Genomic DNA, 25,871 nt, shown 5'->3' on the forward strand with positions numbered 1-25,871 from the left:
AAGGTTCTCAATAAAAGCCATATAAACCCCTCTAATAAGAATTCATCCTCACAATATTTACATTTAAGGTAGGAAAGAGAAGGTCGTCAGCACCGCCTTGTAAATCTAACATTAAAAGGAAAATGACACTAAAAAAAAAGCGCATTATTAAGCTAACAACATTGCATTATTTCCAGCCAGGTTCAATGGATTAGAGATGCCAATGCTGCCCAAAACAAGTTCCTCCATTGATCCTTCTTTAATCAGAGACGGTGTAGGCGAATTGATCGATAATTCACCAATTGATGCGAGTTTAAGCAGTTCAGATTCATCTAATCCCTTTGCTGGTCCAAGGCTACATCTTTCTGTACCATGTTTTGCCAATGCATCTTTAAATTTCTTAATCTGCAGGATAAATTTAATACTATAAGTTTACTCATTAAACAGTAAAAACAGTAGGAGAAAATTATATGGAGAGAATTCTTACAGTAGAAATGGTGCAGCTGAAGCTACAAACCCGGCCATCGGCCCCTCGATAGAACCTAAAGAATGGTAGTACATGAATATGCAGGGCATGACACATTGGTTTTAGCTCTTCGTAATTAACTTTGAGAAATATTGCATCTGGGTTCGATTCTGCCAACTGACATATCTGCATATCCAACAGTTATAGTTCAATAACTCTCGAGAAAAATGATTACACATCAGATGTACCTTTCTAATTTTTGAGTTTATATGTATTTTTTTGAGTATTTAAAATTCATAAGTTCTATAATAATTTTTTGATGGCAAAACTCAAAATTAATTGAATTTATAAGTATAATTTTTTGAACAATGATGTATTTTTTTTTGTTTAATGTTGAAATGAACGAGTTTAAAAACTTCATACTAAATACTCATATTTTTTTAAATAAAACTCAGAAAGTACAAAATCAGAAGTACCTCTGGTGTATAATCTATGAACTGGTAACTCTTAAGCAGGACATTCAATCCTAAAATAAACAATAACACGAGGAGTCGCTCCTTGGTTTATAAAGCCGAACAATCTTCCAGTGTTATAATGGCTCTCACAAATTACGGGGTAAAGAGGGGTCGGATGTTGAAAAAGATTGAAACTTAGGTAAAGTTGGTACCTTAGGGTGAAGGGATTTGCAACCACCACAAGCAGGAGAGTAAAAATCAACAATAACAAGTCTGTCAGCAGCAGTTTTAAGTGCATCAACAAATTCTGAAGCTGAATGAATTTCAACCATGTTTGGCTTCAATGTCTTATCCCACCATCTCATTGCTTTGCTTACACAAATTGATGCTTGTGCCTAAACAAATTATAAAATCCAAACTTATGAGTAGTAAATACTTTTACCCAAGAAAATAACAAGCATTGCAATAAGGCTGTATAAATCCGACCCCTTAGGGTCCGTTTGGATTGAAGGAATTGGAGAGAAGGGGAGGGGAGGGAAAGGGAGGGATTTAATTTACTTTGTTTGGATAAAAAATATGGGAGAAAGGAAATGGAGGGGGAGAGAAATGAGAGGACTTATCTTCTCTCCTATAGAACAAACTATAATCTTTCCAATGGTGGCAAGATTTGGAAAGAAAACATTATTTGAACTCTAATTATATCACTAGCATACTTCAATCCTCCATCCATTCTTCATCTCTCTCCTTCCTCCCATTCCATTTCCCTTCATAATTTTTGTTATCCAAACATCCACATCCCATTTGCCCTCCCCTTCTCTCCCCTCCCTTCACCTCCACTCACTCCCCCTCCCCTCCCCTTCCCTCCTAAAATTGTATCCAAACGAACCCTTAGTGCGCCCTGATAAGGCACTCATGCAATACAATAATAAACCTATGAGACTACTAGACGGTCTTCTGTCTTATAATGTGAGACCCGTTTACTCATTAGTTGCGGAACCAGGATTTTAACTTAAAATAAAAGGGTAAGAAATCATTTTTTAACTAAAAATTTCAAAATTTTGACTGCGAGCGCACTTTTTAAGCTATTAGCCAAGTAGCCAGTAGCCCCCCTAGTTCCGCCACTGCATGTTTGCATTACAATACGGATAATTAAATTCGGACTTGGAGGGCATACCTTAACAGATAAATTGGCAAAGGAAATGCTATTATTCATTGGTAATTTCTCCTGTTTTGGGACAATGAGTGATTGTCCCATAAATTGGCAGCTTAAATCTTGGAACTCCTTATTTTTGTGCTTAAGAAATGTTTCATTATACATAGAAATAGATGCAGCAAGTTCCATTGAACAACAACCCATCATAAAAATTGATAATAAAAAAAAAAAGTGGAAATTTTTTGGTATTAGTGGATAATATGGCACAAAAAAGTTTGACACACTTATGACGATGTTTTGGACTGTTTTAAGGGAAAATGGAGGATTAAATGATGGTAGGTACACTTTTATCCCATAGCGATTTATAAAAATGCATGTCTTATAGGTTGTGACCGTCTTATTCTATAGTTTGTGTAGCGAAAATGAATGTGGTGTGGAAGTTGGGTGAAAGAGACAAAGGACGTTAAATGGATAATGGGGGGGTTGCATTTTCTTGGTTGTATGAATAATTGAATAGTGAATACTACTGTCTGCAGGCTCAACCTTGTGTGCTTGACTAAGATTCGTGTCAGTTACGGTGAGTAATTATTATTTTGTATGGATAATTTACCAAAACAAAGAAAATGGATTATGGATAATGTTGACCAAAAATTCCTCTAAAATCTCATTTGATCCTTCTAAGTTGTAAGATGGCAGGATTAGTTTACTAATCACTTTTGAGTACATCCTTCTAATGTGGACAATTTATCAAAAAGAAAATATATATATATGAGACTTGAATATATCGATCAATGCAAAAGTGGTAATTTGGCCCCTTAACTTAGTACAATTGTGAGATTAGGTCCCATAAGTTTTATTTGGAGTAATCAAACCCCTTAAGTTTCACCAAAAGTGAAATTCAACCCTATTTTCATAATCTTCGCCAAATCCTTATATTAAAATCACTTTTAATACAAGTTATCAAATATAAAATATTTTGTTTTATAATTTTAGAACTTTTATATTTATATTAACTATTGAGAATTGTTTTGTTTTGAATTTTATAGTATATAGACAATTTATTATATATGAATGAATATTTTATAAATTATAAACAATTTACTAAATATGTACGTAAAAGTGTTTTTCAATGATTAATAAATTATGCAGAAATTCGTAAAGTTGCAATTAGTAATTTTTAGTTATTTAATAAATTGTTTAATACAAATATAAAATGTTTTTAATTAAATAAAATTCTTGTGAAAATTTAAAAAATGGGGTTGAATTTCACTTTTGGTGAAACTTAAGAGGCTTGATTGCTCCAAATAAAACTTATGGGGCTTAATTTCACAATTGAACAAAGTTGAGGGGCTTAATTACCACTTTCGCGTATCAATATATATGACACAATTAGGTCGGGTCAGCTCCGACGCCTTGGGCAAGAGAACCATAATGGTGCCGTCATTATTACAGGTTATGGTAACTTGTTTTTCAATAGCGGTTACATTTGACTGTAAAATTATTACAAAATTCCGTTTTATTATTTCAAATCAAAATAGCCCGTTTAAAGCAAGACCAACCGGGAGAGTTTTTCAATGTTTATGGAATCATGGATGATGAACAGAGCCACCGAACATCAAGCATGTGACTTTAAATGTTTGTGTTTGGTAATTGCAGATGCGTTCCCAGGTGCGCCCTTTGTTTTCCCCTATGATAGTATTATTAAACGTGGGACGACCTCCCCTCCACCACCCTCCCTTTTTTATTTTTGTTAAATATTCAAAATTCTATCTACAAAATACTACTCATCCTTTTGGACGAGGAAAAATAGTGAAAGTCAATGACGGTTAACCCAACTAGACTTGTACTCGGGCCAGGCTAGGGTTGAGCACTTTTGGACAGACCCGGGCCAGGTCAGGGGGAAGGGTGGGTCGGGCCGGATTGGGACATGCTTAACCTGGGCCGGGGCCTGAGACGGGCCGGGCAGGCGAGCCCAAACATAAGTTTTTTCCTAAAATAGACATGTCAAGACGGGCCGGGCTGGGAAAAAAAGAACTCGGGCCAGCCGAGGGCGAGGAGCGGGCCGGGTTGGCCAAGGAGCGAACCAACCAGGCCATGTTGGGTGGCGGACTGGGGGTTAGGTCGGGCCTTGGCCGGATAGGACTGGCCCGTGATGTTGGCCATCTCTAAACCCAGCCCGAGAAATAGGAAATAAATGCTCCAAATAAGTCATAAGTTCAACGGCTTTATTAGTCTCATGAAAACGGTGAGTATATTACTTCATGGGACGGAAGAAGTATAAATGTATAACAATTTACAATTACTATGCACATTGTAAAAAAAGGTACTATAAAAACTAAAATTATTAGACAAGCCATTATTTATTTACGAATAGCATCCTCGAGTTCTCTCAAGCCTCCAACCTTTTGCTCAATTTCTTCAATCAGCTCCTCGCGCCACAATGCTGCTCTGGCTGACTCTTCTATATCTTCTTGCTACATTTGCATTACAAATTTTATTTAAGACAGTTGTAAGCATGAAATGAATATAAAACAATTAAGAAATCAGATTACATGTTTTCCGACAAGAAAAAACAATATTGTTCTTCAGTTCTTAGCTTACCTGATATGTGGTTATTTTAAATCCGTTTCACACATGTGACCGTCATAAACAAGAATTTGTAAATGTGGAGAGGTACCTTTTCATAAACCCAATGACCAGTTCCATCTCCTCCATCTTTTCTGTATTCTTCTGAGTCATAAAATGGATCCTGCACAACACAAGCAATCTCATTTATCAAGCCATGTATTCTTTTTCCGATTAAATGCTTATTTTATCGCAAGCATAGAAAGTACCAAACCGCGGTCCGTGGTTTTGGACTATTGGTCGCAATTGCAGTACTTGTTGTGAATTAATCTTGTGTATTATTAAGCAGCGGCATATACAATGTTTAACAATTTTATCGCAACTTGTTTTTGTACCCGCCATATTCCTATTGTTCTATTATCAAATTTACTAATCTTGTATCTATTGGAAATTGGGTGCGTACCACTTTATCTGTGGCCGCACCTGCGTACCACCTATCTGTGGCCGCACCTGCGTACCACCTATCTGTGGCCGGTATTGTAAATCAGGCAAGTATCAGCTCCAAAAGCTGAAAACCTTTTAAATAACCGTCAATACTTAAAAGTGTCACGGTCAACATTTAATACCATCTTCAGAATCAAAAACTAGGCCAGGTCGTAACATAGGTCAGAGTAACATGAGAATGAAAGAAGACAGAAATGAAGCAAAAAACAGACAATGTAGAAAATAAGTTTGCATACTTTAGCAGCACCGAAGAAACAACATCCCCAAACAGTAAACATGATGTAGAATGTGTCTGTCATTTAAAACCAACAGCAAATAAGTGGCATCCGAAACTTAAAATGTATAGTCGACTAGTCGTATGTAATATAATTTTTTCAGTGTCAGAAACTCAAAAAGGAAGCATATACATAGATATACTTACAAACATTTTTGATGGCATTATCGCTAAGGTGCCAGATCGATTTGTGAGTTATAAGGTCTCGTTGTCCCGGAATATGCTCCACTAGGACCGCCATTAGAGGCCAATCCGGCAATGCATTTACTTTAACATTACTCCCTCTTTCAATCTTCTCAACCTTAATAATACGAGTTCAACTAAAAGCTCTTAGTAGACATTCAGTAGTTGAAATAACTCAATTGGTAGAGTGCGAAAACATACACAATGGCGTAACCCATAGCCGAATTTGGATGTCGAACACTGCCTAAGCTGCAAAATTTAAAACACATAGTAATAATCATTTCTTTACATTTTTTCTGTGAGACATATTTTAATTAAACGTAAACAAATGATTTCAAAAATATGAGGTCAAGCTTATGTGAGAAATATATGAACTGACGTACCAATTTGGGTGCGGCATTGTTAGTGACGTCGAAGTGTGACAGATTAAGAGGAGAATTGTGCAAGCATGGTTTAGATAGGGAGAAACAACTCATAATTGCTTCAACCATTGTTATTGAAGGAATGGAGTAGTTTTATTCGTAAGGTATGTATCCCTTTTGTTTTAGCATAGTGGGACTATAGGAGGACATAGGGGAAAGGATAAGGCAAAGTCCTGCCACCCATATTTCTCATTACAACAATTAGCAGAAATAATAGGATGACCCTCTATTTCATATTACACAAATTCTCATTATAGACGGCTATAGCTATAAACGGATAGTGTCCCTCTCACAAATGAAAGTGGATAGTGCAAGTGAATGGAAAATGGATACCCTCACTTGCCCTCCCACTTTAATTTTGTAAAAGGGCCACTATCCGTCTATAGATATATACGGATAATGGCCGTCTATAATGAGACGGACTGTTCATATTATTACTAACTGAAATACGCGTGTTAATAAAGTGGTCTTTACCTAGTGGTTAAGATGGTAGACGGAGATATCATGTTCGAATCGATCTTATTTAAACAGTAGGCCCTAAATCTACCTAGTATAAAAGTCATGTTTTTTCTTGGATTCCGATTGGCTGATGGAATTGAAAACACTTTTTTTAGGTAGGGACCTCCATGATCATTGTAACTATTTAATTACTCTCTCTCCTATACTCCATTTTGTTTTGTATTTCTTTTTTTCTCTTTTTCAATAGTGCACAACTAAGTTCATCGTACTTTTTGAGGAAAAAAATTCGAAAAATCGAAAAAATATAAGTCACTTAAATACAAATATATTAAAGAACACAAATTAGTAAAAAAAAAAACAAAAAAAAAATATAATTCAGACTTGATCTTATTAAGATAAACTCATTAATTAACTGAATTAATAAATACAACTCAGAAACAACCTAATTTTTCTTTCTAATCAAATTAGTAAGGCATAATAAGAAAACATTAAATACCATATTTATTCAAACCTTAGTGAAATAATGTGAATGAAATGAGATAGAAACTAGTTTTATTACCCGTGAAATTCACGGGTCTAGCTATGTTGGGACGTTAGATTATTAATGTGTTATGCAAGCCCATATTTGCGATCGCACTGAAAACTGAAGACAAAAAAGTCTTGTAAGAAAAAAAAAAATCTATTAATCAATACATATATTTGTATAAAGCCACAAATATTGCTAAGTTTATTAGTATTTTGCCACGATTATTGTTATTATTCTTGTTGTCTTTGATTTTTTTTAAGTCTTTTTTTTATTATAGTCCCTCCATTCCAGTCATTTGTTTTATTTTATTGTTTTTTCATTAAAAACATTTGAGTTACGTAATTAATTCAATCAAATTTTTTTTTTAAAATAGAAATTTTTATATTTTTATTTGCGAACTATAATTTAATGTAGATTAATCGGTTTACATTGTATTGAAAGAATATGGTTCAAGGACGGATATGAAGTTTTTGTTCAACTAAAACCTTCTATTGCCTACACATTTCCCATGTAGTTTTTTTTTTTAACACACTATGTTAATATAATGAGAAGACAAAGGAAGCATCACCAACAAAAATAGAATAAGAAACAAACATACATTTAACGATAATTCAATTAATCTTGTAAGAGTATTTACATAAAGATAATATAAAATAATTCTACCACAAAGCAATATTAGTGGATAAATTTTAAAAAACTGTGCCTTTTACAATAAGATTATATAAATTACACAAACAAAACTCGTAGAACATACCTTATTTATAACGTAATTAACTGCAAAATCCAACTTTGCAATAATAAGAAAATTATACCATTCCCTCTCCAAAAATAAATCAAGGTGATAAATACAAATTGACATCAATAAAAGTTATTTAAACAATACCAAATAAAACACAAATCTTATGTATGATATAAATTTTTTTTTTTCACAAATGCAAATGATTAATAAAAATTATATGCAATGGAAAGTTTCAATAACATATGAATATGCCAAAAGGTTAAAAAAGAGGGTAAAAATAAAAGTGCTTATTTTAAAGACTCTATTTATATTAACTTAGCATCAAATAAGGGGTTAGATTTTAGGAGGAGAAATGAATCATCAAAAAGGAAAAGGAAAAGGAAAAGGAAGAGCTAAAAAGAAAATGAAGAGTTAGTGATAAATGCATAATTTACATACTTTTATCCCTCATTTTTAGCTCGGTTTTTATTGTTCATCATACTTTAATTAGTATATATTTGAGCTAATCTTGTGTTTTAGGTGTATTGTTGTGTTTGTTACGTTTTTATAGGAACCTAAGCATTTAGAGGCTTTTTCCTATCATTTTATACACCAAATTCACTAAGCTAATCAAGACCAAGTGTTGGACTAAGCATGAACCATTGGAATGGGTTTTGCATGGAGAAATTGATGGATCAAATATGTGTAATGTAAATGTTGCCAACAATCAAAGTCAAAGCCTAATGTTCAAGTCCAAGTCAAGGTGGAAAGCATAAGATTCCAACATGCTTAGGATACTTTTTGGGAGCTCTAAAGATGATAGATGAAGCATTTGTCCGAGTGCATTAAGGATCATTTATCACAAACATTATTGGATTCCCTGGAGCATTAAACCAGAATTGTTTACGTTTTCTCTTCCTCTCCTATAAATAGGAGAGGTATTCCAAGGCTTAGGGCATCTAATTTTCACGTCTCATTTTACTTTACAATAGCTTTAAGCATTATATTTCTCTCATTAGTTTTCTCATTAGTTTTCAATATTGTTAAGCATTTAGTTCTCAAACATTTGGCTATTTATACATTCAAGCTTTTGGTTCTACTTTGTTCTTCCTTGCAAGTTCTATTTCCATTCGGTAATTCTAATTCTAGCTTGTTTAATTTACGTTTCTATTGTAGTTATCATATAGTTTTCATCATTAGTCCTTTTATACCACATAGTTTAATTTTATATTATATGTCTTACCATTTAGTTTACATCATTTTCATTATCATGTTTATCATTTCTCTTAATATAGTTTACAATTTACACCCTAACATGAATAGCTAAATCTCTTAGTCTAAGGGCTAGGGGAGCCATGCATAAAATAAATATGTAACATGATAAAATAGGTTAATAATAATATTGTTCAAATTGCTTCTATCGCATGCTTGTGCCACAACGTTTTATCTTTGTTTAAGGCCTTATTCAATCGATTAAGTTTGTTCATTCGTTCTATAAGTCGAGAGGCACGGAATTGAATTAGACTAAGCATGTATAGTAGGACGACCTAGTCATGGACGAGAGTTTCTCTAGGACTCAGTCTATGGTTGACACTAATATCGTAAGGTGGGTGTCTCTAAGCCTAAGCAATTGACAATGTTATTAGTACCGAATTTATCATAATCATATGTTTACCTTTGCATGTGTGACCCGAACCCATTAGACTCCATTTTATTATATAATTTACATTACAACCTTTGTTAATCATTAAACAACCAAACCAAACTAAAAACGAAATCGACCTTGATAAGAATCTCTCCATAGCGTTTCACAACGCAATTCCCGTTTTCTTGTGGTTCGACCCATATTACTACATTTATTTGTGTTTAGGGAATTTATCTTTGCATAGGTACACGACAAGCCTATCAGTTAGTGATGAATAAGGGGTCATAAACGTGATAATAAGTATTCTATCTTAATTATATGAATGAATATTATTAATTAGTCACATATTATCAAATGAAAGTTTCTTAGTGATTCTACATTGTCGCATGTCTTATACATATGCTCAAGGTAGCTTTTTTATATTAGTGTATAGATATGACATGTAGATTATGATAGGTAATTTAGCATGCCTTTAAGTTAGATATATAGATTTTGTATTTAGATTATAGAGTTATTGATTTTACATACACAAAAATGGAGCAAGGATAAATGTAATGTAAAAGGTTTGCATGAGAGTGGTTTATAAATTATCTTATGAAATTAAAATAAGACATATAGTTGATGGTTAATAGTTTGACTTACTTTTTAATTATATTTATAGATTATTATTATTATTATTATTATTATTATTATTATTATTAAATCCACTTTGCATGAGAGTGATTTAAAAATTATCCTATGAAATTAAAATTATCTAAATTTAGTTTTTTACCATTAATTACGAGAGTAACTTTTAAATGTGGAATTGGTAATTTTTTTTTCTCATGTGTACTATTATGCTAGTATTTCCACGTTGACTATATTTTACCACGTCACAATAAATTGTTGTCATGTCACATTTGTCTACGTGGCGTTTAATGTCTAGCCTTTTAATAATATTTATAGATGAGGAAATTAGAGTTTTCATCATTTAATAGAAAAATAAAGTTTTAAAAAATTATATTTATTCGTTAAAATTACTGAAACTGAAAAAAAAATTAAAAACTTGAAAATAAAGTAAGTTTCCAGAAATTTCCGAGATTTCAAATTAATGGTTAGAAAGAAAAAAATTAATTGTTAAAAATTCGCGTTAAATATGAAAAAAATCAGAATTGTTTTGATACAAAAATAAAAAAATTATTGAACCTGAAAAATATGGCCAAAAAAATTCACCTACGTTTTTTTTACAATTGAAATCGAAGAATACAAGAAAAATTTATGAAGGATGAGAGGGAGAGGGAGAGCGAGAGCAGAACTATGAGATTAAGAGTTCAACTGGGGCACCAATAATCTTGAAGAGGCGATAGTGTTGAAGTGAGACGGAAGTGTAATGAGAAGCAGGTGAAATATAAGGCGGCAGGATTTTGGCAGTGGTAGGGTTATATGTTTTACACTTTGAGGCAGCAAAATTTACGAAGAATGCAGGTACATGCAAGGAGATTGGAGGGTTATGAGTTACATGACTTATGAATATGGGAGGTTATAGGTCAAATAATTGGGTTTATAATTCTTTCGGATAAATAAAATGCAGGGTTGGCCCATATTAGGAATGTTGACTAAGCCATGTATTAATTAACATTACTTTTAATCTATTCTAAGTAATATAAAATTACTATTTGAACCATATTCATGCAATTTGTATTTTATGTATGGTGTTAGGTTTGTCTCCAATTAGACTCCCTTAAAATAAAAGTATCCCGCTTTAACATTAAAACGGGTAAGTACCCATCTCATTTTAGCATATAAGACAAATCTAAATCTTTTACTTTGACTGATTCTTATTACTTGACCCAGTAACCTTAAAACAACGATACTCGGGCTAGATCGAACAATTTGAATTCCACGTGTATTATTATATGGTTATTTCTGGTATAGGTTTTTTTTATATTGATTCATATCAAGTCGCCTGTAAACGAGCTTAATCAATTCATTATGGTTGCATTTGGATTATGCAAGTCGGGTTAATTTAGATTACGTTAAACAGATTAACCATGTCAGGATAAAATACGGGTAAAAGTGAATAGGGGTCGAATAATAGTTAGAATACGGGTTAAAAATAGTCCGCGACACATTTCATTTACCAATTTTTACATTCTCTTAAATTAAAAATATGACTTATAATCAAAACTTTTAAATGTCATTATATAATATCTCTATATTCAACAAATTTTATCAATGTAGACCGTGCAATTTCTGCACGGGCATTAAACTAGTTGTTAGTAAACCAATAGCTCATTGACAGGAATCAACCCGTTACGACTAGAAACAAACCAAGCTAAGCAAAGGAAATAATGAATCTAATTAATTAAATTAACTAGGTGAAGATGTGAAACTAATGCAACTTTAGTTTACGAACTCGGTTTCTATTACACACACCATTCAACTGCATCTTTCAAATCTTGAAATTAAATAACGTAGTTGCTTATTCATGTACATGTTTTACTCTTTCCTGTACTTTTTTTCATAACTTTTCCATCACCCACCCTTCTCCTAAAAACGAAAAAAAAAAATCTCTCTTTTCCTCTTTCTCAAAGGTTAATCAAAGTCTTAACAAATTCAACAATTATACATTTGAATTTACATATTGATCAAATAGTAATTATAATTCCAATCTTTAAACATCAGTTTGTTGTATAACTTTGATAACAAACAAAATTAAATTAGGGATATTAATGAAATGGGCAACACTTGAAAATTGGATCAGAAAATTAAATTAAAAGATCAGAAATTTGATATGTAATAGGTGACACTTCAAAATTTGATTTGGAAAAAGCTTTGAATGAGAATATTAGGCAGACTAGGCCGTGTTATGTATGGGCTTCGACCCACGACTAAACTCTTGTATTTATATTAAACGATGAGCTAATGAGAATCGACACAATACAATTACCATAATACATTTCGTAACAGAGAATATTAATTAGGGGTAGAGCGCTGCATATTAATTTCTCAATAGCCCATTAATGGTATAGATACCAAAAGTGAATCGTCCGCCATTTTTACTGCTCCATCGCATATGACTACTGGAGAATTAATGCAAGAAATTGATGTCGGTGTCGTACACTCATACTCCCATTAATGGCTACTAATAATTGGTTAGAACGGCTGCTTCCTATACATTGGTATAGATACAAAATATTACTACTAATAATTGGTAGTAATTCATTTCTTTCTCGGTGTTTTACACTTGTACTCATCCATCTGATGATACATAAATTGATGAAAAGAATGCTAATATAGAGAAAAATAATGGTGTCGGGTTTGGGAAAACTGTTATAATGGCGTATTTGATGGGCGTTGGTTGTAAAAAAACAAACATTCTTTCTCTACCTCTCCCTCTCTTACTTTCCCAAAAAAACAAAAACAAAACCCTCATTTGATTTGCTCCACCGCCTCCTCTGATCGCGCACTACCCTCCCCGTCTCCCCTACTCCTTCGCCGGAGATGGGGTCAACACAAGGCCTATCTCCGGCGAATCATTGCATCTCATCTCGGTTTCGCCCCTCCGATTGATCTCGGTCTTGTTCCTCTTGACGGCGAACGACGCCTGTTTGATCGGCCGATGGTGTCTACGGTTGGCTTCCAAGTTTGTTTTTCTGCCTTTCCCGATCCTTCGATTCTCTGTCCTGTCATTGAAAGCTATGCATGCAACCTGTGGGTGTCCCCGTCCCTCGCCCCTTCCCCCACCCCCTGGTAGAAATCATCCTTGTCTTTATGTCGGTCGGTGTTGATGAGTATAGCTCATCTTGTTTGGGTTTTGTGTCAATGTGGTTGATGTTTTGGGCTGGTGTTGGTGTCTCCTTCCCCCGCCCCTCTCCTTCATTTTATGGTCCTTTTTTCGGGTCCCTTTTGTGTCCGTCTGTGTGTTTCTTTTGGTTGATCTAGTTGCATGGAGGTCGATGGTCCTGGGGAGTATTGTTTGGTGTCGGGGTTGTTGTTGATGTTTTGGTGCCTCCTTGTTCCGTTTCATCGGTCAAGGTTTTGGGGTGTCCGTCGAATCCGTCGTTTCTTTTGTGTCTGAGGTCAAGTTAGGGCTTTTGGTTGAGATGTATGGGGTATGGTGGAGTCGGGTGTTTGGCTGTGTCGCTGGGTCGGGTCGGATGCGGTGGGCTCCTTTTTCGCTCATGTTTAAGCCATGGTTAGCGTTTCTTTCTGCTTTCTTTTTCTGTTTTGTTCATATAAATAACACCTGGTGGTTTAGGATGTCATGTCCTCTTATCCACGAGTTGATTAGGACGACTGGTAGAGTGCATTGGGTATGTGTTGAGTGTGTTGAGCCTGTTCCTCTGAGACTTTCAGAGATGGATTTGGTAAGGGGGAAGTTTAAGTGGTTTTCCCCTTTAGTTCCCACCCATTTACTCGCTTTTATTGGTTACGAGTTTCTGGTCAACGGGGGTCGTGTTCCAAAGTGTAGGAGATTTCTCTCCTTTGGAGACAGATTTTCATGGTTTGTTCTCCACCTCTTCTTTCTACGTCCTTGGGGCGTAAGTGCACTTTGTTCTCTCTCGTTGGGTCAAGGGGCTCGCTGGGTACCAGATGACGTGTTTTTACAACCAAGAAGATGAATCTCCAAGACGCTTTAGTGGGTCTTGTTGTAGGTATTTCTCTGAAGCTAGATCGATCAAGACGAGTAAAGATGAAGTTGACTTTATAGGGGCTCGTTGGTTTCCCGAGGAAGTTTATCACAGCCAAGGAGATGAATCTCCGAGACTCGTCCCTGAGTTTTGTTGCAGGTATTTCTCTGAAGCTCCATCGATTAAGACAAGAAAAGATGGGTATTTTCCTTGGGGCAGCGCTGCTTGCCCAGAAAAGATTGTTATGGATGTTGACCTTGAAGTCCGTGATCCGACATCCGTCTTTTGTCATCAACACGACGCTGCGAGGCGATGCATTTACCTTGTTTTAGTAAATGCTTTTAATATTACTATAGCGTTTTATGTTGTTGTTTATTGGTATGGTATAGTGAGCCATACTGCCACAATGTAAAACTCTTTCTTTAACGCTGCCAAAAAAAAAAAAAGATGGGCGTTGGTTGATAAATGCGAAGTGGACGAGGACGGTGAGGGTGCTGGTAACATGAGTGGTGGTTGGAGGAGGGAAGAAATTGAAAGAGAGAAAATTATTGATTATGAAACAAATGGGAAAATGGGGTGTTAAATGACAAGGGTATGATGGTCATTCATGTCCATGATTGAGTAAATCATGTCCATGAATGAGCATGACCCTTAAATAAACCCACGTAATGGTCTCTTAAAATAATAGAGGCCGACACATAGATATATCCGACTAGCCACACAAAGTACTAGGCGTCTTTCATAAATTTTTCATCCATGCCATTGGCATCTAGCGTGCATCACGAGAAGACGATCCGAGACCATTTTCTTTATCCCATTCTGGAGTACAACCAAGAGGACCGGCAAAAAATTCAACACCTTTAGGGTGAAGCATGTCTTTGTCATGCGGGAAATAGCCGCAACCCTTCCTTACATCTGAAAATCCCCAGAACAAGATTAAGATTAAGCCGCCATTGGCAAGAGGTGCACTATGCAAGGCATTAAAACGGAAGCCACGTTGTATCCCCACACGGAATAAAACACAACTCAATATTCCTATACAATTGCAACAAATGTAATCTCGTCTATTGGATTGATTGGATACCATCATCCCGGCCACCAGTATCACACTCATTATCTGCACAAACTATTTTAGACGAACGAACTGAAAATTAACAATGGCTTTTTGTTTGTTCTTAAATAAGAACTCTCACAAAACGACCATTGCTATTTGCTAGTACTCTAAGTATTAAATTTATTCCAATACATTCATCTTTGTATTCTAGTCCCACGACATTGTTCAATTTGTTTCTGACCTTCCCTCTCTTCATCTTTCCCCATTGATCTCTTCCATCCTCAATCACAGTAAAAAAAAATGGTATCCAATCAATCCAATAGCCAACTATGGTTCAATTTGTTTAATTGTTATTACAGGGGGTTTGTCTATTACTAATGCCCAAATTCATGAGAATTAAAATAACTCGGGAATTTTTAGGCAACCAAACTACTAAATCTAATTCATACCTTGGCCGGAGGGATCCAGAATCATACACATCTTGACTACAACAAGTTCACCGGCATCAGAATGCCACTGCCCATAAAGTTCAGCAAAAAACAGCTCGGGACAACTATTAGATATATATTTGCGCTTAGCCATAAAATTGATGTGATATATGGTGTAGGGAGGGAGAAGGATAACTTCATAATTCTCAATCTCAACAAATTCAAATTCTTCACCCTAAGGACAAAGATTACGATTGATAAGAAAGGATTAGTGTTAGTATCTACCAAATTTTAAGAATAGAAAAAAGATAGTAGACGAATAAATATAGTATAGTAACGTAAAGAAAAAAACCTTAGTGTCCTTGTAATACTCCAAGGCTTTACGAGCCTTTTCAACCCGCCTTTTGTCCTCGCGTTCATGGTTTACACTGGCGTCAATCACATAATTAAATTGATGATTGTAAAACCGGGGAAGTGGCAAATAAGCCCCATACGTTTGGCCCTATGTGCAAATTAGCCCCATAAGTTTCTACTAGTGCAAATTAACCCCATTAGTTATAGCCCATGTGCAATTAAGCCCAATTGGAGATATTTAGGTGAATTTCTCGCCGGAAAAAGATGACAAGACACCGGAAAAATGACTAGGATTAAATCAAATAAAAAAAGCACCTATCACTGCTATCAGAGGAGATTCATGAGATTTGTTGTAGACTCGTAGCAGCCTAATTACCAATACACCTACACATTGATTGTTTCTTCTGTTTTATCAAAACATGACCACAAGTAAATAAGGGAACTGAAATCAAAGAGCAAGAGCAAGAGCAAGTCATAAAATCCAAAATCATCACAAAAAGTGATCTTATATTAGTCGAACTGATTCCCAAATTCTTTCCTAATAAGTTTTTATTCAGTGGACGACGGAAAACAAAGGTACATATGCAACGCCCTGTGTACTCGACGACTCGTATGATTCAAACCAAGCATGAGAAAGAAAGAATATGACAGCCATCACAATTAACTCTCGTATAAATCAAACCAGTAGAGTGTTTACTGTTTTTTTATTTAATTTAATCCTAATCATTTTCGGTGTCTTGTCATCTTTTTCCGGCGAGAAATTTACCTAAATATCTTTAATTGGGCTTAATTGCACATGGGGTATAACTAATGGGGTTAATTTGCACTTGTAAAAAGTTATTGGGCTAATTTACACATAGTGTCAAACGTATGGGGCTTATTTGCCACTTTCCCGATTGTAAAACAAACCTGGGAGGTGCAGCGATAGAAGAAGAAGAAGCCTCGCCGCAACCTCAAAGAAGAAGAAGCGGCCGCAAAGACGAGCAAAGAAGCAGACGCAACCTCAAGAAAGCAAAAGCAAAGATCGCCTATGCACAACGACTCGGGATTGGATATAGCAGCAACAGGCCACATAACAGCAAGAGCAGACCAATCATTAGCATCGTCAGAACCCTTGATTCGGCTTGACCATGGACCTAGCGTTTTCCGGAGGTTAGCATCGTCAGAACTAGGGGTGTAACCGAGCCAAGCCGAGCTCGAGCTTAACTATGATCGAGCTCGGCTCATATTGTAAAATCCGAGTTCGAGCCCGAACCCGAGCTCTTGAAATCAAGGCTCGGGATCGGCTCATATAATATTTTACGAGCCCGAAACCGAGCCCGATCTTTGTTTGCGTACTATTTTTTCGAGCATTATTTTAAATATAACGTAATTTTTGATTTAAAAATTCAAATTCAAATTCAAACGAGAATATTATCTTTTTGTTAGCTTATAATAACAATTATTATGTAATTTTATTTTATAAACTAATATTTTAATTTATTTACTTTAAAATTGATAAAATTTAAGTAAATATATTGAAAAACATTTAAGTAATTTTAAAAATAACGAGCTCAAACGAGCTCTCGAGCCGACCCTTAGTGTGCTCGAGCTCGGCTCGGTTTGGGCTCAGCTTAGTTCGAGCCCGAGCTCGAGCTCAGTTTGACCGATCTCGAGCCGAGCTTTGACCGAGCCGATCCCGATGGCTTGTCGAGCAGGCTCAGTTCATTTACAGCCCTAGTCAAAACCCTTGATTCGGCTTGACCATGGACCTAGCGTTTCCCGGCGGTTAGCATCGTCAGAACCCTTGATTCGGCTTGACCATGGATCTAACGTTTCCCAGCGGTAGTCGTCCAAATAGGAGTCCTCGGCGGCCATGCTTGATTCGGTGTTTCTCTCTTCTTCTTATTCTTCTTCTCCTTCTTCTTCTTATTGGCATTGTATAGGTTAGGGTTTGTGTGGGTGTCTGGGTGAGTGGGTGGTGTGTTATTTTATAAGAAGATGAGGGTAGTTAATTAGGAAAGGGAATTGGCGATCTATAATTCATGACCCTAATCCTAATTCTATATAAACTAGTTTTAAACCCGTGTAAAATTGCACGGGTATGTATTTGGGCCGGTATTAATGTTTTTGGATGTATTTTTTTTTTTTGCATTTCTATTGTACTTATCTAGTTGGTCTAAATCAGCGATCTACATAATTAATGTTTAAACTTGTTACAAATACGTGTTCACATGCAATGGTTTAAGAAGAAATAACAAAGGATTTTTAAAAAAAAAATATATATCGTACTATCTAGTTTTTAAAAATTATGCATGTAATTTATTCGCATTATATGTAATTCAATCCCGTAATTAAATGTAATTCCTTCTCGTAATTATGTAATTTTATTATTATTATTTTTTTTAAAAGATTATGTAATTCATTTATTTGTAATTAGTTTCATTTATTCCGATTTGTAATTCATTCCGCTTATATGCCATTAATTTCATTTATTCGGAATGTATAAAATTATTTCATAGTATTTGTTCTAAGACGGAATTTGTCGCATGTTTGTATAGCCGGAATTATGAATAAATAAATACATTGCACACTAACGGGTCCCACCATAATATGTATTTCCAAAAAAAAAGGTTGAATTAATGACGTGGCACGCCCTGGATTGAGTATTGTCTTCTGAATTAATAAAGATAAGATTGTGTCTGGGACTCTGGGTGGTGTGTTATTTTCGCGGTTTATTTGTTTAGCATAATTTTATATACAATTCAGATTCGAATGATATCTTGCATGAAACTCGGTAATGAAACGACAGTTCAAGATACAATAGATGACACTAACAAAAAAAAAACTATTTGAATATACAGTGATAGATTAAACAGTAAACATGAAATCCTTTATCAAAGTTAGAAAACAAGTATAGAAAAAACAAACCTTGGTTATTGAAGTATATATTGAACCATGTTCTACATTAATGATGGAAGAAGAAGCAAATTGTATAAATTAAACTTGATGAATTGATGTTTGATGGAGTATGTTGCTCATAAAAAAATGCTTGTTTGAGGGAAGGTGGGAAATTACACAGATGGAGGAAGTTAAAAATACCCGATTTGTAAATATCGTCGACGTTTTAGTAAATATCGTCGACGTTTTCATTCCAAAAGACGATAATGCCCTTTGCATAATTACACTATTTTCTCTCTCTAAACAATTTTCTCTCAAATTCTACTAAAAACCAACTACATTTCGATCTCTCATTGCATTAAACCAATTAAAAGATGTTAGAAATAACGCACATCGAGTAGAAAACTTAAATAAATTTAAAAAATCGACAAATAAACGTATTAAACACGGTTTTTTTTTTAAGAAAATGAACTAGTTCATGGACTAAATGCTGAGATTCAACAATCGACCATGGACCAAACGTGAGAAACTAACGTTGGCCGTGGTCCAAATGTGGGAAACCAACGTTGGCCGTGGTCCAAACGTTGGAATCCCACGTTTGGCCACGGAGAATTTTTTTTTTTTTTTTTTTAAGTTCTCAAGTTGTTTTCCTATTCTTAATAGTTCAGTGACTACTTATGTTCTCAAGTTGTTTTCCTATTCTTAACAACTAATTAATATTTTAATTGTATTATATAATTTTTTTTCTTGGTTCATAAGGAGTAAGGACTCTATCTAAAAGTATTTTCAAAATCTGATATTCTGACAGAAACAGTATTATATCTACCCTTATCTAACTACATGATATATAGAAGTCACAATTTTTCATGCTCTACTCATACTATATCATACACTCTATGATTTCATAAAGTATTCTAATGGTTGATTATCCGACATTAGTGTTGTCGATTATACTTCAGCGGAACTACAATTTATTTTGCGTGAGGACATTCTTGGGGTAGCTATTCCCTGTGTAATAACTAATTAATTTTCGGGGTTCGCCCCTCACTTACACTAAAAAAAGTAAAGTATTTCAATGGTATACAACTTCCACTAAATGATAATCGACAGAAAATTTAATAAGAGCAAATTATCACATGAATTAAAATTCATAAATTCTCATATGCTTGCTAATTAGTTAAAAACAGTGGTTAATCACGATTCATGTTTTTATGAAAATTCTTCAAGCCTTCTGAAAATTCTTCAAGTTTTCTTATTTTCTAAAAAAATTGATTCCACCAACCAACAACTCTTTAATCTTGTATACTCCTATCACTCTAATAACTCTTGCATGAAATCATGAGAAATCCATCTTCCATAGTTCCATAAAACTCGTCTTTCTCTATAATAATTTTTTTTTTTTTAAAAAAAAAACTACTATCTATTTCACATGGTATCACTGGTTCCGTCGTCACCTTACACTACCAAGCACCATCGCAATACCGCCTATGCTCTCTATTACACTCGCATCCATGTTCTCACCAATGCTCTGATCCAAAACCAACCCTCGTTATAGCCATCATTGAATTGCACCACCTCTGCCTCATTGATTGGTCTCGAAAATTATCTCTTCCTTTTTCTGCTGCTTGTATTCCGTCTAGATCATGGCAATTACTTCAATTTAGCACATGGTATATTAGTATATACATGTACTACCTATTAAATTATCAATGTAAGACATACAATTCTTAATACAATTCTTCCCCTTCTCATAAATCTATCATTGGAGACATGACGTGTATACTTTACTAAATTGGAATGTAATGCTTTCCGTGTTGAGTGTGGTCGTCAACCGAGAAAATCGTTATAGATATTACTTGGAACCACTGACTAATTAACGCTATGATAATGGTGTAGTTGTGCTACGATAATGGTTGAACAATGTCGAGCTAAAATGTAACTATGTTATTAAAATCGTAATTTTGTTTAGATAATGGTCAAGTCTGTGATTTATTAAATGGTGTAAAAGGAGTATTGAACAGCTTGGTATATAATTCGAGATCTATATTATAATGTATTGTTTAAAATTGAAAGCGAAAAAATGATACATAATGTGACTATGTGAAAGACTTCAACAATCATGAACTACTTATTTGATAAAAAATCAATTACATACTATAAAACTCTCAGATTAATTGATTGGAAATAACTAATTATTTTATCAAATTTTTTATTATAAAACTTCTCAATCCTTGATCTTTCATATTTGTAATTGCTCATGGATGCATTATTCTCTTTAGTTTCTTTCTTTTACGTGCTACATGCATGAGTACCGAATGATGTAATTTTCTTCTTCTTTCGGAAGGATTGATATTTATGCAATGTTTTTTTTTATCTTGAAGATGCATGCCTGCATTACCAATTCAAGTATATTTTGAATTTCTTAAATAGTACGCAGAATTTATAAGAAAAAAGGGAAGCAAAAGCCCCCTTACTTTTCATATGGTATTGAAAGTTGATTTTGAAAGAGTTGCATAAATTCTCATATGAGGCTGTTTCACATAAAACGTATATAAAACCGTCCATATAAGAAAATATGAGAAATTTTCCCATAACTAAGTCAGTCTTGGGTTCACTTAATATGAGACAAGCTCACAAAAAACTTATTTTAAAAAAATAAAGCAATCATTAATGAAATTCGGCATAATTGGACGAATAGACCATGTCAGCATAAAACATGAATAACTAAATAATATGGTAAAACCTCACCATTCAATACTATCGAGGGTTGTATATTACGTTATTTGATCAAATTTCCGTAGGTGATACTCCTCACTGCACACAAAAAAAATTAAACAACATTATTAACAATCATAATAAAATAAAAAAATAATATCGTTAAATTTACCATATACAATAACATATCAATACACAAATACAATACTTTATTCAAAAAAAAAAATACACAAGTACAGTAAATCCATGACAATATCAAAAATATTAATATACAACTTGTTGTACAAGAGCAGTGTACAACCATCATAAATTTAATCGAGCTTATGTGTATTTTTTTCGAGATTTTATAACTTTTGATTTATATTTAATTTTTTTTTATGTCAAAACTAAAATCTAATTGAGCTTATATATACTATTCTTGAATTTCATTATAATTTTTTAGAATCAATATTTTTATAATGGAGCTCAAGTTTTTTTCTAATAAAGCCCGTAATGTATAAGTCTAAGCTCAAATAATTCATTATAAAGCTCGGATTCTTTACTATACAACTGGTTGTATAGTCTACTTACTGTGACAATATGAGTATATGACATGAGAAGGGGAGGGAAATGTATAGGGGTAGGGGTGGTTAGGAGATGGTTTCCATAGATGAAAATTTTGTCCATCTACAAAAGGTGGGTAGCTTTACAAACAAAAAAAAATATGAAAATTTTACATAAAAAATTTAACCGTGAAACATATATATATTGATACATACAGAGTATACATAGTAATATAGTATCCTATACATACTAAAATTTAGCATTTAATTCCATGTGATACTAAACTCTGTAGATACCTCATTTCTGCACCTCCCGCAAACCACCCGGTGATGATTGGGCCGCATGTTTGATACGCGGAATGATTTGTGACAGTTCGTAAGATTATCGTCAAGTGTTTGCTCAAATATTAATGTCGACCTCTTAGTTGTCATCTACGTCCTGATACGGTCGTTTTGGCAGTAATTAGAGTACATTCGGAGTCCGGGTCAAAAACCGTCTCCATTTTTCGATAACCGCTGTTAAATCCCGAGTCGAATGTTCGGAATGTTCCGGATATTTCTATTCCATATTTCATAAATTTTATCTTTTGGCAAATAATATCCCGTAATATTCATAAGATAATCGAATTATTTCCGTCCTACCATAACTCAAACGCGGAAATCTTTCTTGACGCGAGAGGAAACCTCACGGGAATAGACGCGGCCAGTGTGCGCGCCTCTTCCAAGAGACGCATGGGCACTGCGCGCCTCTTCCCAGCCCTTCTTTGCATGATTTACGTATCTTTTTCATATCTTTCCGAGATTCACTTCCAAAGAGTCTCCGAAACCCTATTCCTTCACGTGATTAGTATAAATAGGAGCTTTCGTTCCTCATATTTCTCACGCGAGTGTCCGCCCTTCTCTTCTCCCTTTGCATTCTAGACTTCGTTCTTACTAATTGGCGCCTACGTGCTTGGACTTCCGACCACGTAAGCTCGGATCTTTCCGGTACCACCCTCTCCGTTGCATGACCGACCAATTTGACCAACTACACTTAATCAACTTTAATTAATCAATCGTTTTCCTCTTACGAGGACACTCTCTTTGCATTCGCGTCGAGCATTCACTAGTCGATATCTTAGTTCATCTCGTTTCGTCAACATGTAAGTCTGAGGGTGTAATCTCTCTTTTATTTATTGTATTTTACTTTTCGTATCATCCATTGTAAGATTCATGTCGAAAACACCATTAAAACCGATTTCTAAAACCGTGCTTTAAAACTCCTTTTTACGGATTTCCAGTAGACAGACGTCGAGAAAAGACGCAAAGAATCGCTGCGCCTCTTGAAGGAGCGCGATTCTATCGCCGCGCCTCTTCGTGAGGGCCGCCGCAGATTCTCGCTTCTTTTCTTCTTCCTCCGTCCTCTGTAAATTTCGTTTGTTATTTGATTCTTGTTTTCTTTTGTTTATCTCGTTAATCCTTCATCATGATAGCATATAACTCACATGTATATAATTCATCATTCATTAATATGCTTTAATCATCTTTAATCCGACTTAAATCCCTTATAATTCATATTTGCGGGTTTTTCGTCATTAAATTCAAACCCGGGTTGTAGAAGTTCAATTTGTTCATATTGAGTTTTTCGGAATTCGTCATTGACATAGTTTTAGTCTGTCTTTTGTCATATTCGTCATTAATTCATCGTATCTAATGTTGGTTAATCGATTTCAATAGAGGACTCATTCATTAACATCGTTCCATCATGAAATTAATCCGTTTGCATCCGTCTCATTCATGCTTTATCGCTTTTATGACCCATTCATATGTCAAATAACCTATTAATCACTTTCATCCGAGTAAATACTATCAATCAATCATTAAATTTACCAATCGACATTAACGGTTTTGCGATTCGGCTTCACGCCGAGAACTCACCCTTGGAACACGCACGCGGCGTCGCTGCTCTCTTCCAGGGCGCGATCCGCTCGCGCTTTGTTCCAAGATGAGTTCTGCCTCTGAACTCCTTTTCTGCTTTGACGTAATTAATTAGTAAACATATTAACTAACTATTAATCGTATTATCACGCTAATTCCTGTACGTACTTCATTCTTTTATTCTTTTATCTCTTTTTCCCAAATCATCCGTTTTAGCGGTATTTTCGACATAAATCGCCTTTTCCATTGTAATTATTGTAATTTTCATTATTGTAATTTATAATTATTGTATTTCTTTTATTGTTTGTATGTTTTCACATGTAAATGAGCATTAAATCCCTACTTCGACTCAATTGTATGCTAATTACGTGTCAACCGACTTAGTCTAATTCTCACATGCTAGGATTAAAACTTGGATGTTGCATAGCATGCATATAGCCGACGATATATCAAGTACGAATAACTTCCCTAATCATTAGTAGAGGCCGCTATCGAGGCGGGCGGGATTAGGTGTTCGATCAAAAGAGCTTCCTAATACGTACCCTCACCCCTTACTCCAGATCTCCGTGAGCACCCGTGTTCATTGGCATCCACGAGAGTCATTCTAGACATAGAATGCTAAGGGTAACGATTGCTTAGTGTTCATGTCACTACTTTGTGTCTTGACATGACACGAGGTATTCGAACGGTTCCAATTTCCCATAAAAATTGGTGGCGACTCCATACAAAAATGCAAACGCTTGTCTCGTTTCCCACCAAGCGCCCCCGTGGGCGGCCCGCTGTCCACAGTTTGGCGACTCCGCTGGGGATCATACACTTACGTGTAGCAAGGGTGAAACTTGAACAAGGTTAGGGAATAAATTTGTACAAGACAATTGTCGGTTTTCATAACTCGGTCTTCCTAGATCGTTTATTCGGCCTTCCTAGGCCCAACCCAACCCATTCGACCAATCGTCCCGTCTAAACGGTCCTAATTCTTATTTGGGCCTAAGGATGGATAGCGATTGACGTCATCCATACCATGATGCTTACTCTTGTTTGTATAAAGGGCCTTCACTACTTGAGGAAATGGACTAGGAATCGGCCTTACTCTTGTTTGGCACGAGCCTCTCCACAGACTTCGGGTTTGATGGCTCGGTATGGCAACCCACCCTTTAAACCAAAACCCTTTTAAATACACTCAGCGTCCCGTTATAATGCTTGTATAAATGTGTAAACCTTACGTGATCACCATTTCTAAACAAATCATGACGAATTTTGAAAAATCAAAACCCAATTTCAAAACAAAATTTCGAAAAAAAAAAAAAGAAAGGCATTCAATTAGCGCAAAATCCGGTCAAAACTCTGTCCGTTTGTCGTGTCAAAATTCGGGCCACAAGCCCATTTCAATCCTCACTTCGAGTCCACTCCTACAACTACACTACGGTTGACTAGGACACACATTTTCAAAGACCTTGTCTTTCTTCAAAACTCACTCAACACAAGTGGCACACACCCACTTCACGAGTCAAAACTTTTCCTCTTTCAGCAAGTGTGATAGAATGGTCGATCGTGTTTTGATTCGTCGCCGATCTCTTATCCAGTTTCCAAGATGCCCGGATCAAGTGAAGAAACGAATCTCCAACAAATTCAAGATAGTAATGATCGAATCCTAGCCGCGATAGCCCAAATGCAAATTACCCAAAACCAAACCTATGACCGCCTTGAGCTCATCGAAGGCCGTATCTTTGATGTAGAGGGAAGATTGCCTCCCCTTAAAAGTGAAGTACTACGTTTTTCCGATGACGTGTCTAAAGACGAGAATCCTATCATAGGGACGATCGTGGTGAGAAAAGACTCCAATACCTAGAGGAGCAATTGATGTACCTTAAGGGGGATGACATTTATAGGGAAAACAATCGCAAGTATGAAGCCGTCAATTCCAAATTGCCAACTAACTTTAGCATGACGGATATCCCTAAGTTTAAAGGGCACGAGAACCCTTTGAACCACATCCGTGCCTTCAAGGATTACATGTCT

General features: G+C 35.2%; 3 protein-coding genes across 3 annotated transcripts in view; 1 reads left to right on the forward strand and 2 right to left on the reverse strand.

Moving 5' to 3' along the window:
- Positions 1–85: 85 nt before the first annotated feature.
- Positions 86–2,333, reverse strand: LOC141652011 (thioredoxin-like 1-2, chloroplastic). The gene is made up of 4 exons (XM_074459683.1): positions 2,075–2,333; positions 1,113–1,295; positions 467–631; positions 86–384 (listed from the first exon to the last, which is right to left on the reverse strand). Exons 1-4 carry the CDS (start codon positions 2,258–2,260, stop codon positions 148–150), a joined length of 771 nt encoding a protein of 256 aa, XP_074315784.1. The 5' UTR covers positions 2,261–2,333; the 3' UTR covers positions 86–147.
- Positions 2,334–4,259: 1,926 nt separating this feature from the next.
- On the reverse strand, positions 4,260–6,207 carry LOC141652714 (photosynthetic NDH subunit of subcomplex B 4, chloroplastic). The gene is made up of 6 exons (XM_074460303.1): positions 5,963–6,207; positions 5,781–5,828; positions 5,544–5,697; positions 5,359–5,414; positions 4,731–4,802; positions 4,260–4,527 (listed from the first exon to the last, which is right to left on the reverse strand). Exons 1-6 carry the CDS (start codon positions 6,068–6,070, stop codon positions 4,414–4,416), a joined length of 552 nt encoding a protein of 183 aa, XP_074316404.1. The 5' UTR covers positions 6,071–6,207; the 3' UTR covers positions 4,260–4,413.
- Positions 6,208–15,071: 8,864 nt separating this feature from the next.
- Positions 15,072–25,871, forward strand: part of LOC141652730 (uncharacterized) — a 115,422-nt gene continuing 104,622 nt past the window's right edge. The window contains exon 1 of the mRNA XM_074460324.1: positions 15,072–15,082. The gene's annotated coding sequence lies outside the window, so the exon portion shown is untranslated. The remainder of the gene's footprint in view (positions 15,083–25,871) is intronic.

This window comes from Silene latifolia, chromosome 4 (assembly GCF_048544455.1).
Source record: "Silene latifolia isolate original U9 population chromosome 4, ASM4854445v1, whole genome shotgun sequence".
In the NCBI taxonomy this organism is placed as follows: Eukaryota; Viridiplantae; Streptophyta; class Magnoliopsida; order Caryophyllales; family Caryophyllaceae; genus Silene; species Silene latifolia.

What these genes read in the sequence shown, in the direction of transcription:
- LOC141652011 (XM_074459683.1), bottom strand. Translation starts at nt 2,260, where the DNA reads ATGATGGGTTGTTGTTCAATGGAACTTGCTGCATCTATTTCTATGTAT. An exon ending in TTGCCAATTTATCTGTTAAG is followed by an intron (nt 1,296 to 2,074) that starts GTATGCCCTCCA and finishes TAATTTGTTTAG; the next exon opens with GCACAAGCATCAATTTGTGT. An exon ending in GCAAATCCCTTCACCCTAAG is followed by an intron (nt 632 to 1,112) that starts GTACCAACTTTA and finishes TTGGATATGCAG; the next exon opens with ATATGTCAGTTGGCAGAATC.
- LOC141652714 (XM_074460303.1), bottom strand. Translation starts at nt 6,070, where the DNA reads ATGGTTGAAGCAATTATGAGTTGTTTCTCCCTATCTAAACCATGCTTG. An exon ending in ACAATGCCGCACCCAAATTG is followed by an intron (nt 5,829 to 5,962) that starts GTACGTCAGTTC and finishes TAAATTTTGCAG; the next exon opens with CTTAGGCAGTGTTCGACATC. An exon ending in GTTTCTTCGGTGCTGCTAAA is followed by an intron (nt 4,803 to 5,358) that starts GTATGCAAACTT and finishes TGTGTTGTGCAG; the next exon opens with GATCCATTTTATGACTCAGA.